This window comes from Euprymna scolopes, chromosome 2, assembly GCF_053919585.1.
Source record: "Euprymna scolopes isolate OS-2025 chromosome 2, ASM5391958v1, whole genome shotgun sequence".
Classification (NCBI taxonomy): Eukaryota; Metazoa; Mollusca; class Cephalopoda; order Sepiida; family Sepiolidae; genus Euprymna; species Euprymna scolopes.
In genome coordinates this window covers 194,793,457-194,810,773 of record NC_136483.1, presented here as the reverse complement: position 1 = coordinate 194,810,773, position 17,317 = coordinate 194,793,457, and the positions used below count along the sequence as shown (strand labels likewise).

General features: G+C 40.0%; 1 protein-coding gene across 12 annotated transcripts in view; it reads left to right on the top strand.

The window, feature by feature from the left end:
- The window catches only part of LOC145301055 (cAMP-dependent protein kinase catalytic subunit 1), a 486,812-nt gene that overhangs the window by 260,899 nt on the left and 208,596 nt on the right, over positions 1-17,317 (top strand). For 2 of the 12 annotated variants that reach the window (XM_080144553.1, XM_080144545.1), the window contains exon 1: positions 4,690-4,922. The exons of 9 other annotated variants lie outside the window; for them this stretch is intronic. In XM_080144553.1, the coding sequence (XP_080000679.1) occupies positions 4,871-4,922 (52 nt within the window). In that variant the 5' untranslated portion in view covers positions 4,690-4,870. Of the gene's footprint in view, positions 1-4,560; positions 4,923-17,317 lie in introns of those variants that run through there. One more of the 12 variants, XM_080144552.1, reaches the window with a different exon arrangement.

Genomic DNA, 17,317 nt, shown 5'->3' with positions numbered 1-17,317 from the left:
CCCTTCCCTCTCACGCTTTTACAGGCTTTAAAATCAATAAAGGATCGTGGAAGTGATTAAACAACAACTTTCAATCTTGCCTCTCTTTTCACCACATGCGCACAGTTCATTGTCAGTCATCGTTTTCCTTTTCTCTGTTTGATATGTTAAAACCATCGGCTGCTGTTGCTTCTTTATTGTACTGATATGGGAGTTGGGGGTCCACAGTATGGAATCTAGCTGTATAGATAAACTCTGACATAAGTTCTTCTCTGCTTATTCAAGCCGAGAGGTGATAATGAAGACAAACTTCCTTTTTTAAATTGCTCCAGACGAAGCATGAAGCTACTTGATGTAAGGAGGTAAAAATTTTTTTAAAAAAAGCCAATGATAAATTTGCCTATTTCCCACCTGACTACAACTTGGATGTCTTCAAGTCCAACATAAACAAATTCCTGATGAACCGCCCCCTTAAGACACTTTATCAAATCTCCAATACTAACGATTACTACGATACTATCCCATTGATTACAGCACATGCAATAACCCTTATCCCCAAGTGGCTTCCGGGCCTTGATAAGTGAGTGACCACCATGTAAAAACAAAATAAATAAATAAATAAATAAAAAAAATAAGATTTCGACCTGGAAAATAAATGTTTTTCCCCTTTGTCAAAAACATTACTCATGGAATGTGAGGACTAAAGGAAAAAATAAGAGAAGTAAGTTAAAAGGCTGACAAAAGTAAACCCAAAGTTTTTATGTGTGTGTGTGTCTTGGAAGTTTTTCAACCATTAAAAAAAAAAATTTTTAATCCCAAGTCCTTTGTTGGAAAACTATTTTGCTCGTTAGTCAATTAATCTCTTGCATATTAGTTTTCTTTCAAGAATCCACGTTAGTTCAAATATTATTTTAGGGATCAGTTGTTTACCATAAAAAACTGTCTTGGATATTTAAAAACAAAACAGTATTTTATATCATAGCTCTCGATCAGTGTTGATAAAACACCACTACCTTAAAAAAAACAAATATTACAGATCTAGTTTATATATATATATATATATATATATAACCTCGTCATTGGTAGAACTCGGATATGAGTATACATGTTGCTCGTTAGGATTGAACTAGCCCCAGCAACAGAGTGTTTTAGATGATCCACAAGGCACTACTTTGTGTTGAACACACTTCAGATGTCACCATTCGCTGTGGCAAACATTTGCAAGACATGCAAGTTCAGGAAAGCATCTTGCATGTACATCATTATGTGGAGTACCACCTCGTCGCCTACCCACCCACCAGGCAAGTTTATTTGGGGAGGCATCTCTCCCAGTTAATCAAACGCACCCCCAGATACCAACCTGGAAATTTCTATGATTTATTTATATATATATATATATATGGTAAGAGATAATGATCTATGGAAAAATTAATCGTTTACTTGGGCTTCAAGAATTCAAGATTAACAATCAATTGGTGTACGATCGTTTCTGAGATGATGCAAAATTTTTACTTGAATAAAGTTTCGTCATCTGTACAAAGATTAGACAGCAAATAAAATTCTAAACATGATTAATACCAAACTGAGCATATCAAAGATTTTTCAGCAAATCAAGAGTATAGGCACAAAACAGGTACAGTTTATTTAGAGAAATGTGTATAAAGGGATACATCAGGCAAGTAGAATTACTATTTAAATAAAGGGTTACAATAATCGAAAAAAAGTATTTTTATATGCTGTTTATATTTCAAGTACCCATAAGTGGAAAACCTGACAAATTGCTGATAAATGTAAATGAAATAAAATTTTAAAAATGTAAATAAAATGTTATGAGGGAGATACATTTTATGTATCGATTTTCAGTACTTCAGCATTACTCAATACATGACTAGAGCTAGGTAGCAAGTTATGAAAGTATATGGCAATTAAGCTACACAATCTTCTGCGTTTCATCTCCTGGCGATTCCCTGTGGGGATGAAACATGGAGGATTCTGTGTAGCTTAATTGCCATATAATTTCATAACTTTCTACCTAGCTCTACTAGTTTTTAAAATACTTAATCTACTTGTCTATCATTGTACACGTCTCCAACGACTAATTCTGCCAACTAAATCCAACTACTATAGTTTAGATATAAGCCTAGTGGAACTACTAAGGCAAGACTGATAAAAGAAGTAATTGGGTAGCCTGGCCCCAAACTTGAGTGTCTGTGCCATTTCTGAAATGGCATTGTCCTTGTTGATTGTAGTTTGCTGCTGGTCTTGTGCAGTTTTAGGTGATCCACCCTCTCAGGCTTTACTGTTTCTCTTTAACACGTTAGTTTATTGCTAATCACCTGAGGCGCCTCTGTTGGGGAATGCCAACAGGGATGCCCAGGTATACTTTGTAAATCAGGGTACTCTTCAATCCTATTTTCTCTACCTTTGTGTCGCATCTTCTCTGAGGGGGAGAGAGAAATACCCAATCTGAGAAAGGCGACTTCGATCTCAAACCTCTGTTACCTTATAGCAACCAAGTTGTAGGAAAGACTCTGGGAATCGTTATGGTGAAAAATCAGGAGTTAAATCCCGAAGGCAGTTCAAGACTGAATACAGCAACGTTCTAGCAACTACTGTGACGGCACTACATGCATTGACACTTGCTTTTATAATTGACCATTCTACTAACACTGAGAAGGGGGGGGGTCTGCTGCAGTGGTAACAGCTTGTACATACTTACCCAGGCCTTGCACCCTGAGCGCAACCCTATAGTCTTCAAAGACTGATAAAAAGAATGAAATGTCCTATAACAATGTTATCTTTTTACTTTGTTGTTGTTTTTTTTTTTTTTTTTTTTTTTTTTTACTGTTTTTATAAACTTTGTATTTCTTACTTTTTATCGGGGGGGGGGGGACATATTTTAGTGAGATTTTAAAGACCTAGTATGTATGCTCTGAAGTCAGAAACATAATTTCATTGTGCTTGTTATTTGAAACAATTTGAATGATATGAGCGATATATACCTTATGAACTCATATATATATATATATATATATATATATATGAGTTCATAAGGTGTATATATATATACTTATACATAAAAGACACTGTGATTTCATTCCAATAAGACTCTGAAATGGCTGGGCTGATATTTTAAAAATTTCACACCAATGTACTTTGTGTGTAGGAGTGTTCTCAGATAGGTTTTGTATCGGAATGTCTCTGATAAGTATCGAAAAGTCTGATAAAAGCAGGAACAGTCCGATTTTGACCCAAGTTAACATCACATACGCTTGAAAAGTTTATCACTACATAAGCAGAAGAGCCTTGCATATAAAATCAACAATAGGTTCTTTGATAAGACAGGGGCGCATGCGAAATGAATGTATTTCTGCTTCGAGCACAATTGAATCATGATACTTGACTTTTGCATTTAAAACTTTAATTAAAACCATTATTTATAAAAATAATTTCATAAAAACAGTATGGTCTCTGCGGTGCAATGTAGACTACAATATATTAAGTCACTGCAAGGAGGCATATGAAGCTTCTTTCCAGTTCACCCCAGTGGGTCTCCCACTAGAACAGGCAATCAATCGTTTGATTGAAAAATGAGCAATTTTGCAGATTATAATGAGTATTGGAAGCATGGAAATTTCGTTCATTCTCATTCAATCCTGGACAACGCCAGTTCCCTTTGCTAGTGTGTGTGTGTGTGTGTGTGTGTGTGTGTGTGTGTGTGTGTGTGTGTGTGTACACATGTATAGTAAGAGAGAGAAAGAAGAATAAAGGATAACAGAAAAACTGAACACATGCCAGATAATTATTTTGATCTTAAAGGATTTCTTTTGGGAATGAATTTAAACTTTAACGATTCCACCTTTTCTTGTATGTTTTCATAGCAAAATTTCTCACGTTTACCAAGTTTAAACCTTTTTTGCTATTTTCTAACCCGCTGACAGAAGATACAACCGGAGTTGTGGAATTGAAGGTTTTTAGGAATCAGATTTTTTTAAATCTCTGAACAATGAACAGTTTGAATATTGGAAGAATTTAAAATAAGGAATCTTAGATGTTTAGGAATTCTAAATCTGCTCTTCTACCTACCAACTCCACAACCCTGGATACAACACGCAAATAAGTATACCAGAAAATTTTAAATGATGTTCCAAATCATTGAACATTCTTCACCAATAATTTTGTTTTTAAATGGATTGTGGAGAACATGCCCCACCCTCTACACCAGGCAAATTATGGTCCTACAGATGCAGGATGTACTATGTAATGATCATGAGTGTTTTTCAGGGCTTTCCTTCTCTTAGATTTGTTGCCACACCAATGCTTTACAATCTACTCTATTTCACCCCTAGCTGACGGAGGGGGGGTATTCATAAATTTTCCTCAGTGTTTGTGAAAGTAATACGAAAGCTGCAGCAGGACTTGAACACTGCACCCCGGACTCACAGTCCTATCATAATCCAATTTTATTTTGTCGTAATTGTGTTAGACCTTTTGTTGTTTCTGGGAAGCTATTGATGATGATGATGCATCTTCGAATGGAGAAAATAAGAGTTTTGTATGAATGTCGAACGCGTCTTACACAATAACAAAAGTGTCACGCATGAATAATAAAAAAAGAACTGTCTCAATTGTTGCCCGTTGCAATCAAAGCTCTGAACGTGTCGTCGCGTGAGAAACTCCGTATAAGAGAAGAGTTGTGAATTATCAATAGATTTGCACTTCGTCGTCATCTCGCCTGTCATATCATTTGACGACGAGTAGAGTATGCTTGACATGCACAGCATCTCCGGATCTGCACACTGAGCGGATTCGTCTTCCTCTGACAGCGTGCATCTCTCTCTCTCTCTTTCGCTTGATTGCTTCTTCATCCTTTTCTTGATACTCCAACATCATGTATCTCACCAGGTCCATTCGACATCATAAGAATGAACATTCATTTACAGGCAAGTATTTTCTTATGTACAAACCAATTTTGATTTTTTATCATCTAATGATCTTGTCGTCGTCTACCCAGTACCGGTGCTAAGGGCCCATGCCCCCCCCCCTTCGTTTCCTTCTCTTTCTTTCTCTCTCTCTCTCTCTCTCTCTCTCTCTCGCACACGCACACGCACACACACTGATGGGATGGTAGAGTACTTAGACTACGTTTTTGTGAAGAAACCCATTTGCTTTAATCACCAAAAATTTGAATCCTTCAATAAATTATTCAAATTAAAACTTTAATTCTTTATAAAGTATGTGATTTTTTTCAAAAAATTAAATTTTCCAAAATTTAATTTTAAGCCAGATAAAACGCATATGAACAGTCACAGTTTTATGTTGTGACTGTTAAATTATTAATACACGCATGCATTTATGAGTGTGTGTGTGTTCTTCGGTATTTTTTAGATGAGGATTGATAATGTGGATTACTCGGACTACTATTCTCACCTTTATATTCCCAACATTTTGGCTGATGTAATCTTCAAACTTCAGATGTGTATAAGTTTCTGAGTTCGTTAAGGTTCCTATTTGCTTACCTCCCTACGAGGGCAGAGTTAGACACAAGGTCGGTTTTTAATGTGGGGAAAATCCAGCTCCCTCCAAAAGGGGTAATCTGGATAAGAAGAAAAAATAAATTGTCTCAGTCAAGAAGGATTTCTCCTCCACTGACTGAGGACAGAAAAGGTGACGTTTAGTATCAGAACAGATACTACACTTTGTTCCTAGCCAAAATTAAGATTGCCGGATAGATGGTTGAGTCAATCTACACGTTTCGTTACCACTCTAAAAATGTCTTGCTCTTGATGCAATCCTTTACCTGTACAAGAGTCGGATCATCCTAAGATATCTGGAGAGGTGCTGCTCGGAGCACCTCTCTAGTTTTGACAGTCAAGTTTGCAATCTCATGAGTGATGGTTTCTTCTCGTCCTTTCAGCCTTTTCCACACATTAGAGATAATGCCAGCTATTTTTTTTTTTTTTACGCTATAGTTATATCCATGGTAAGTGCTCGACTGAGCTTCTATCCCTAATACTCCCATATATGTAGAACTCTTCTAAACACAACCACGGTAAGGAACTTTCCTTTCTCTCTTTCTGTACTAAAAGCTATAGAACTTCCATGAACAAAGTTTCTTTCCTATAATGTCTTCTCTATAGAACGATACCACAAATTTGCTTCCTAACCGATTACAGTGTGCCCGTCTTCAAATATAATGTCAACTTTTTATCTGCTATTCAAACCATCTGGTTCTTAAAAAAAATGTAATTTTTTAAAAGTATTTAATATAATCAGGTATTTCTAGCTAAAAGAAAAATCCGGGTCGTGTTCAATGGCCGTACATTCATACAATACCACATTATTGTACCTATTTACTATGCCTCCCCACGGGACAGAGTTAGACACCAGGGTCGTTTTTTAACGTGGAGAAAAGGTACAAAAATAAAAATTGTCTCAGTCGTGAAGGATTTCAGGTCTGCTTCACGGGTCAATACTGAGACCTGATCTTATTAAACAATCATGCCCAAGATAGGCGTATTTGTGGATGACACCATGGCAAGAGGGCAAATTGAATGTCCACAAAAGCAAGGCAATGGCTAACTCTTGACTTCCAGTTTATAGTTGAATGATACCAAAAAGTAATGGTCGTATTTAATGTTGTTTTTTTTTTTTTTTTTTTTTTTTTTTTTTTTTTTTTACAAGGTGATCACCACTTATCAAGGCCCGGAAGCCACTCAGGGATAAGGGTTATTGCATGTACAGTACGTGAGTGTGGGGAAAATTTCCAACATTTTTTCCTCAGGCCGCTTGTCTTGGCCGTAAAATTTCATGACCCTTCTTTTTACTAAAAAAATTATGAAATCTAGTTGGCCATCCTTAGCTAGCCTCTTTCTCGACTTTGTTTATAAACATGGCGACTACATTGTTAGACTGAGTTTTCATATCAGCATTTTCACGTGTAGGACAAAGTTCTTAACCTAACGACTAAAAAAAATCTCCCATCACCAACTGTCATAGTTGACAGCACCTTTCCAGAGAGCCGAATATTCACACACCTTGCCTTGACACATTCTCAGGCTGAGAAATATGAAGCGAAATAAGTACATAGATGCTGCCAAATCTGCCGCAAAGAAAATAGATTCCTTCTACCAGACTAGAAAACTTCCCCCACCTAACCCTAACTTGCTTGTATCTTATCTCTACAAAGCCACTATTAGCTCATCCATCATGCCATATCTAGGTTGATGCATCAACCACTGGACAAGGTGCTAAAAAAGAATCACTACCCTAATGAGTCTTGCAGTGTTGGTTTCAAGCTTCAGCCCTTGTTGCACCCCAGTGTTTGTTACTTACTGAATGTGCTCTGATAAACTTGCTGCGTTTGTCACTTTTCAACGTAAATACTCCCAGCTAGCATCACAATCCGATCCTTTAAGATGGCAGAAAATTTCCAACATTCTTTCCTCAGGCCGCTTATCTTGGCCGTAAAATTTCATAACCCTTCTTTTTACTAAGCAAAAAATATGAAATCTAGTTGGCCATCCTTAGCTAGCCTCTTTCTCGACTTGGCGACTACATTGTTAGACTGAGTTTTCATATCAGCATATTCACGTGTACAGTTACTATAACTTAGTGTTTTTAATGCTTGTGTGTGTATTTGTTTTGCTAAAATCTAAGTAAATGCAAATAAATTGTTTTAAGAGTAATGCTGAAAGGCATTTCACTCCAAATAATTTGCATGACTGAAATAGGATTTAACCATCATCGCAAGAATTAAATACTTGCTCAGTCTGTTACTTCGTAAATGTTTTAAAATCTTTTAGATAAGGGAAACAACTCGTGGTTTATCTGAATAATCCCATTTGATTATCGCACATGAGTAATAGCTTTTTTACTTTATATTTTTTTACCAAATTATTATTTTACAATTAAACTTTATTATTACGAGATAAAAATAAAAAAATATCGTTTAGTATGAATATTTATCTATTAATAAATTGTTGTTTTATAAATAGACTAACTGGCTGCTAAACATTGCCCCGTCGTAAAATATATTTAAATATATTTAATTTATGTAGATTTTGTGTTATTATACAGAATCAATTCACTATCGATTATTATATTGTACCCAAAATATAGTAATGATTTAAAAAAAAAAAAAAAAAAAAAAAAAAAAAAATTATTCGGGTGCTATCAGTTGAAATCGAAACCAAACAGTTTTCCAGCCTTAGTCGTTATCCTCTGAGCCACGTTCATACGGATATAAAAAGCTCAAGAATAGCGTTATTCAATCTATGTGTACTGTATGCGTAGAAGAGCAATTTATGTCGACTTACAATGTTTTGCAGTTTTAACTCTGTGGCAGCTATTTTTATCGGTTAAAGACCAAATTGAAATTGTTCCACATGTCCAAATTCCCAACCAAAAATTGACAGGAGTTTGGTTGAGACCATTCTTCTAAAGACAAGGTCATATATGTATATATACTAGCAAAAGTACCCGTCGTTGACTGGATTCAGAAAATGGACTCTGATTTATGAAAGTATGATAGGTTATGAAAAGGAAGGGTTATAGATAGCTTCGAATTTGGGGGTATCAAAACCAAAGCAAAATATGAAAGTAAAAATAAAATAGATAAACCCCATAATTTATTATACCATACCTGTTCACACTGAAACACTTATCACAATATTCTGTGGATCTATATTAAAAAAAACTTTTTTTTTTTTCTTTTTTTTTTACAAGGTGGTCACCACTTATCAAGGCCCGGAAGCCACTCAGGGATAAGGGTTATTGTAAGTACAGTACGTTAGTGTGGATATTTAGAGTGTCTACTTAAGGGGGCGGTTCATCAGAAATTTGTTTACGTTGGACTTGAAGACATGCAAGTTGTAGTCAGGAGGGAAGCAGGCAGACGGAACAGTTCCAAAGGCGTGCAGTTCTAAGAAAGAAGCTTTGTTCATGGAATCTACGTTTTGATTTAGGCATAGATAAAGAGTGGGGAAAGTTTTTAACAGTGGATTCAGCTAGACAGGTGTTTTTTGTATAAGACTGGCGAGGGGGGGGCAGAGACTGGAGTTCAGACGAGCACCTGCTATGGAAATAACGATAAAACAAAGATAGGCTTGCAACGTCTCTTCTGTGGGAGAGAGGTTGCAGGGAAGAGAAAAGGGCATCCCCCACTAAGCCACAAAGTCTATTTTGTACTCTGTCAAGGCAGGATAGGCTGTTTTTAGTAGCTCCTGCCCAGATATGGCAGCAGTATTCCATCCTTGGACGTACTTGGCTTTTATGTGACATATTTCCATTCTATGGAGGTCGGGCGCGAACGAACACCCCATAATTTTATTCTACCATATTTCTTCAAACTGAAACATAATTATCAAAGTATACTTACGCAGATAGATATGAAAAGTCTTTATTAAAGTTTGTGCCTATTTCCATTCTATGGAGACCAGGCGCGAACGCTGACCCCACAATTTTATTATACCATCCCTATTTAAGTTGAAACATACTTATCAAAGTACATCTATATCAAAAACACTTGTAAACGTTTTTTTTTGTTTGTTTTTTTTTTATTTCCATACTTTGTGGACCAGGCGCATACGCAGACCCCACAATTTTAATGAATCATCATTATGCCAGATCAAACATACCCAGTGTCTCGATTGCATCTTCTATCATATGTGATCAATTTTCTATAATAGTCAACCATATAGGAGTCTATTCGTGACCAGACACACACACAGACGTTCAGCTTTATATTATAGATATATATATAACAGAAAGAATGATTGGGGGGGGGGTACTGAAAAAAATGTTTATTTCTTTTTAAATCGAAAAATACATTTTGATTATCTTCATTTATGATGAAAAGAAAAGATTGTATTTGGATAAAATATATTTAATTTCGTGCGGAACGTGAGATTTGCATGAAAAGTCGTAAAATTAAGAGAAAGTGCCGATTGCACTTATTACGATTTAAGTTGGGAAATTGCGGATGATTTAACAGTGATTCTCTAGGTGTGTCAGAAATTTCGTGAAAATAGTGAATAATTCCACCCCATCTTTCCAAGCTTATAATTCCTCGAAAAATGTAATTCAAGCCCTAATTTTTTTTTCAATTAAAGGAGTAAGGACCAAGGTTTCATTAAAAAAAAAAAAAGTTTTTTTTTTTTGTTTTTTTTAAAGGTGTTAAACTTCGGACTTTACAGGTAAATTTCTAAAAACAGTACTTTTTTTTTGTTTTAAATTTGAATATATTATTTATTGACCTTTTCTCTTCAATTTGTGAGTAAATTAATTTACTTTTCGGTGAGTAAATTAATTATTTACTTTTTAATAGACACTTGAAAATGGGGGGGGGCGTGAATTAAAAAAAAAAACGTTTGTCTAAAATATTATATTCGGTTTATTGGAAAGAACATAAAATTTCACATTGACACTGAAAATATCGTAAAAATAGAATCAATAGAAAAATTTTGATAGATTTTTAAAGTTTAAAAATTGAAAAATATTGAGTTCGGAAAATTCATTACTGTTTTAAAAAAAATATATTTCTATTACTTTTAAAACAACTTTAATAGTTTATTTTGGAAGTATAATCCATAAAGAAAATAAACAACCCACTTTTAACAGAGAAATTACGAGATTTTTATGCTTTATTCGCAGTTTCGTGTTAGGGGTGTCAAAAATTCCTACAAAAATTCTCGATACACCTCTCGTCTTAGTATATATCCACCTCTCTCTAACGTGTGCGTGTATTATCGGTGTTTAACCGTATTTTTTATTTCTGAAATTCATAATTTCTTTATTGCAATAATAAAGAAAACTTCCCTTTTTTCATTCGTTTACTTTTTTTTTTTCATTGCATAATTTTCTCTCGATTAAAACAATGGCATCAACTTGTGCAAATATTTTGAATTCTTGCTGTAGTTCTCGGTGTTTGTTTAAATAAATGGCGATGAAAGAAAAGTTTTATTTTTATATGGAAAAGAGTTTGGCAAACCGGATTAAAAATAGCCTCCGCGTCGTTATATTTAGGTCCACTTTCAATCCACCCTCCTCGCCTATCTTCCACGTTTGTATTTTTGTTCTACTCCTCTCCCCCTCCCACGGTCCACGCCCCTTTTTGTAAAATGAAACCAGGTTGATTCTATTTTTAGACTTTATCACAACAAAAATATAATCTGTTATTAGAATGATTAAATGGGGAAACTAAGAATTCTTTTCTTGTCGTGGCAGGTGCTCCCCCTCTCTCTCTCTTTCTTTCTCTCTCACTCTGACCCACTTTTTTTCTTTTTCAGTTAACAAGTATTTACTTTTTACAAGTTGTGTTGACGTCGAGGGTGGCGAGGGAAGTAGAATTCGTTATTAACAAAAAATCGGCTATTTATGTGGACTATTTCTTTAATTGTTTATATGCATTACCTCCTCCCTTCGTCTTTGCATAGTTCCCTCTACGTCTCTTTAAATCCCCTCTCTCCATCTTTCTATGTATATAAAAAAAGAGATGTGACCTTGTCTGTCTGTGTGAGGAACAGTCTCTACCAAACTACTCTGTCAATTTTTGGTCAGCAGACATGAAACTTCGAATATAGAGAATTCGAACCTGTCGAAGAAATTCGATTTGGTTTTTAGCCGGTAAAAATAGCAACTATGGGCTCCAATTTGATAAAATTGAAACTTGATAGGCGTAAGTCGACTAAACGTGCTGTTTTTACGCACGCACAAATATACAGTTATAGTTTTAATAACGTTATTTTTTTCTAAGTCTTTGTATGCGTATGGACTTAGACGGTAACGAATAAGGATGGAGACCTACATGTTTGGGTTTCGATTCTAGCTAATAGTACCCAGGTCATATTTTTTTTAAGTCACTGCTATAATTACTAGGGTATTTGGCTTAATAAATATGACATCTGAATAAAAAAAAAATATCTAAGCGTATTTTATGACTGTGCAACGGCTGCAACGCCGGCCGGCCCACTTGCAAATATATGTGTAGCAGCTTAATTGCCATATATATTTTATGACTTGCTACCTAGCTCTACCTATGTATTGAGCACTGTTAAAGTAAATACTAAGTAATAAGTTTACGAATAGAATAATACTTTCGTATATTAATTTATGTGATTAAATGAAGTAGTCATATATATATATATATATATATATATAGAGAGAGAGAGAGAGAGAGAGAGCGCTTTCTTTCTCGCCCTCGCTGTTTCCTCCTATTCCTCCTCCATCACTCGCTGTTTCCTCCTCGTCTTCCTCTCTCCCTCGCACGCTCTTTCCTCCTCGCCTTCCTCTCTCCCTCGCACGCTCTTTCCTCCTCGCCTTCCTCTCTCCCTCGCACGCTCTTTCCTCCTCGCCTTCCTCTCTCCCTCGCACGCTCTTTCCTCCTCGCCTTCCTCTCTCCCTCGCACGCTCTTTCCTCCTCGCCTTCCTCTCTCCCTCGCACGCTCTTTCCTCCTCGCCTTCCTCTCTCCCTCGCACGCTCTTTCCTCCTCGCCTTCCTCTCTCCCTCGCACGTTCTTTCATCCTCGTCCTCCTCTCTCCCTCGCACGCTCTTTCCTCCTCGCCTTCCTCTCTCCCTCGCACGCTCTTTCCTCCTCCTCCTCCTCCTCTCTCCCTCGCACGCTCTTTCCTCCTCCTCTCTCCCTCGCACGCTCTTTCCTCCTCCTCTCTCCCTCGCACGCTCTTTCCTCCTCCTCCTCTCTCCCTCGCACGCTCTTTCCTCCTCCTCCTCTCTCCCTCGCACGCTCTTTCCTCCTCCTCCTCTCTCCCTCGCACGCTCTTTCCTCCTCCTCCTCTCTCCCTCGCACGCTCTTTCCTCCTCCTCCTCTCTCCCTCGCACGCTCTTTCCTCCTCCTCCTCTCTCCCTCGCACGCTCTTTCCTCCTCCTCCTCTCTCCCTCGCACGCTCTTTCCTCCTCCTCCTCTCTCCCTCGCACGCTCTTTCCTCCTCCTCCTCTCTCCCTCGCACGCTCTTTCCTCCTCCTCCCTCCCTCGCACGCTCTTTCCTCCTCCTCCTCTCTCCCTCGCACGCTCTTTCCTCCTCCTCCTCTCTCCCTCGCACGCTCTTTCCTCCTCCTCCTCTCTCCCTCGCACGCTCTTTCCTCCTCCTCCTCCTCTCTCCCTCGCACGCTCTTTCCTCCTCCTCCTCTCTCCCTCGCACGCTCTTTCCTCCTCCTCCTCCTCTCTCCCTCGCACGCTCTTTCCTCCTCCTCCTCCTCTCTCCCTCGCACGCTCTTTCCTCCTCCTCCTCCTCCTCCCTCCCTCGCACGCTCTTTCCTCCTCCTCCTCCTCCTCCCTCCCTCGCACGCTCTTTCCTCCTCCTCCTCCTCCCTCCCTCGCACGCTCTTTCCTCCTCCTCCTCCTCTCTCCCTCGCACGCTCTTTCCTCCTCCTCCTCCTCTCTCCCTCGCACGCTCTTTCCTCCTCCTCCTCCTCTCTCCCTCGCACGCTCTTTCCTCCTCCTCCTCCTCCTCTCTCCCTCGCACGCTCTTTCCTCCTCCTCCTCCTCCTCTCTCCCTCGCACGCTCTTTCCTCCTCCTCCTCCTCCTCTCTCCCTCGCACGCTCTTTCCTCCTCCTCCTCCTCCTCTCTCCCTCGCACGCTCTTTCCTCCTCCTCCTCCTCCTCTCTCCCTCGCACGCTCTTTCCTCCTCCTCCTCCTCTCTCCCTCGCACGCTCTTTCCTCCTCCTCCTCCTCTCTCCCTCGCACGCTCTTTCCTCCTCCTCCTCCTCCTCCTCTCTCCCTCGCACGCTCTTTCCTCCTCCTCCTCTCTCCCTCGCACGCTCTTTCCTCCTCCTCCTCCTCCTCCTCTCTCCCTCGCACGCTCTTTCCTCCTCCTCCTCCTCCTCCTCTCTCCCTCGCACGCTCTTTCCTCCTCCTCCTCCTCCTCTCTCCCTCGCACGCTCTTTCCTCCTCCTCCTCCTCCTCTCTCCCTCGCACGCTCTTTCCTCCTCTCTCCCTCGCACGCTCTTTCCTCCTCTCTCCCTCGCACGCTCTTTCCTCCTCTCTCCCTCGCACGCTCTTTCCTCCTCTCTCCCTCGCACGCTCTTTCCTCCTCTCTCCCTCGCACGCTCTTTCCTCCTCTCTCCCTCGCACGCTCTTTCCTCCTCTCTCCCTCGCACGCTCTTTCCTCCTCTCTCCCTCGCACGCTCTTTCCTCCTCCTCCTCCTCGCACGCTCTTTCCTCCTCCTCCTCCTCCTCGCACGCTCTTTCCTCCTCCTCCTCCTCCTCGCACGCTCTTTCCTCCTCCTCGCACGCTCTTTCCTCCTCCTCGCACGCTCTTTCCTCCTCCTCGCACGCTCTTTCCTCCTCCTCGCACGCTCTTTCCTCCTCCTCGCACGCTCTTTCCTCCTCCTCGCACGCTCTTTCCTCCTCCTCGCACGCTCTTTCCTCCTCCTCGCACGCTCTTTCCTCCTCCTCGCACGCTCTTTCCTCCTCCTCGCACGCTCTTTCCTCCTCCTCCTCGCACGCTCTTTCCTCCTCCTCCTCGCACGCTCTTTCCTCCTCCTCCTCGCACGCTCTTTCCTCCTCCTCCTCGCACGCTCTTTCCTCCTCCTCCTCGCACGCTCTTTCCTCCTCCTCCTCGCACGCTCTTTCCTCCTCCTCCTCGCACGCTCTTTCCTCCTCCTCCTCGCACGCTCTTTCCTCCTCCTCCTCGCACGCTCTTTCCTCCTCCTCCTCGCACGCTCTTTCCTCCTCCTCCTCGCACGCTCTTTCCTCCTCCTCCTCGCACGCTCTTTCCTCCTCCTCCTCGCACGCTCTTTCCTCCTCCTCCTCGCACGCTCTTTCCTCCTCCTCCTCGCACGCTCTTTCCTCCTCCTCCTCGCACGCTCTTTCCTCCTCCTCCTCGCACGCTCTTTCCTCCTCCTCCTCGCACGCTCTTTCCTCCTCCTCCTCGCACGCTCTTTCCTCCTCCTCCTCGCACGCTCTTTCCTCCTCTCTCCCTCGCACGCTCTTTCCTCCTCTCTCCCTCGCACGCTCTTTCCTCCTCCTCCTCCTCGCACGCTCTTTCCTCCTCCTCCTCCTCCTCGCACGCTCTTTCCTCCTCCTCCTCCTCCTCGCACGCTCTTTCCTCCTCCTCCTCCTCCTCGCACGCTCTTTCCTCCTCCTCGCACGCTCTTTCCTCCTCCTCGCACGCTCTTTCCTCCTCCTCGCACGCTCTTTCCTCCTCCTCGCACGCTCTTTCCTCCTCCTCGCACGCTCTTTCCTCCTCCTCGCACGCTCTTTCCTCCTCCTCCTCCTCCTCGCACGCTCTTTCCTCCTCCTCCTCCTCCTCGCACGCTCTTTCCTCCTCCTCCTCGCACGCTCTTTCCTCCTCCTCCTCGCACGCTCTTTCCTCCTCCTCCTCGCACGCTCTTTCCTCCTCCTCCTCGCACGCTCTTTCCTCCTCTCTCCCTCGCACGCTCTTTCCTCCTCTCTCCCTCGCACGCTCTTTCCTCCTCTCTCCCTCGCACGCTCTTTCCTCCTCTCTCCCTCGCACGCTCTTTCCTCCTCTCTCCCTCGCACGCTCTTTCCTCCTCTCTCCCTCGCACGCTCTTTCCTCCTCTCTCCCTCGCACGCTCTTTCCTCCTCTCTCCCTCGCACGCTCTTTCCTCCTCCTCCTCTCTCCCTCGCACGCTCTTTCTCGTCTTTCGATTATACTTAATTTACATGACCCTCAAAAGACTATTAAAGACTCTAGAATTTTGTTATTGGATTTGATTATTAATAACATGCACGAAAATTTTTTTTTTATGGAATGGAAATCTTTGGAGAATAACAAAATACAACTTGAGTGAATCATTTAAAAACTAGATTTTCTACCTAAGCTCTTTTTCTCTTATCTATCTCTCTCTCTCTCTCTCTCTCTCTCTCTATATATATATATATATATATATATATATATATATATATATATATATATATACACACACCATTTTCTTCTCTCCTTTACCAAATATTATCAAGGACTTTTTTTTTTCTTGTGACAATTAAACTGCACTTAAATAAGTCTGTGAAGAGGCGGCAATAAAACTTAGGAAGGAAACTAAAGGCGTTTTCTTGAGCTCTGTTTAGTTTTATTTTCTTTTGCTCCTTAAATTGAAATGTCATACCTCCCTTCTAAATAAAACAGTTTTTTTGTTTTTTTTAAGGGGGGGGGGGTAATTCTTAAAAAGCTTAGATTTGGTTATTCCAATAATTTTACGTTTTCAAATTCTTAAATAATCTCTCACTGCATTATAAATTTGGATCTTACGAAAAAAACAAAAAAAACAAATGGTATTTTTTTTCTTGTACAGTGACGTAAGTTTGTAGATAGCATTTACTTGGCTCCATTTCATCCATCTACCGTGGAGCAAAGTTCCACAGTGTGTGTGTGTTAGCTTAACAAAAAAATTTCAAAGTGGCACGGGTAGTGAAGCGATTTTTTTTTTCTCCGGAGGTACTGCTTTTGGGAGGGAAAGGCCTCCTGGAACTGTGCCAGCTCTTGGCATTGTTAACATCTACATCAATTTTGAACCCTCATCATTTTCCAGTTAATATTTATTTACTTAAGTCATTATTTCTGCCTGCTTTTCTTCATCCTTGATTTTTTAAATCGGTGGAATTCATATTTCATTCAAATTTTGATTAAGTTTTCATTAAAACCTTACGTTTTCCTTTTCCAACAAGACCATTTTCAAGAAAACTGGAATTCTTGCAAGAAAAATTGCCAGGGTTCATTTCAAGTACTGCAATTAAACTGCAACGTTTTTGTCTGCAGGAATTTCTACCTTTTTGACCCCACCCCCTTCCTCCAAAAAAAAAGAAATAACCAATTTTTTTTTTTTAATTTGACAAAATTTTTTTTTTGTTATTTGATTGAAAGGATTATTTGCATTTCAAGATAACATTTATGGAACTTTATGGAACCATGTACGCATAATGGCTAAAAAGTTTAACAGAAAGCCAATATCAAAAGAAAGTGAATGATGAACGTTATCCATATTGATAGCTTTAAGACTATAAATAATGAAGAGTTGTTGAAAAATAAGGGTTCAAATGGTTTTTAATATTTTATTGAAATGTATTTATTTTAGACAATTGATGATGTTACAGTAAATAGTAATTTGTGATTTATGTTTGCTTATGTATTCTATTTGGAACTCCGATATTACAAAATTTTATGAATGGGATAGAAACTGTTAAAATATATATTTTAATTAACCCCAAAACACAAAATTACCTTGACAAAATTATAGTTTCAGCACAGTTTGGTTCAATTAGTAACTTTGCCGAACTTATAAACAGCAAAGAAATTATTATTTTTTTTTTTTTTTTTACATGGTAGTCACCACTTATCAAGGCCCGGAAGCCACTCGGG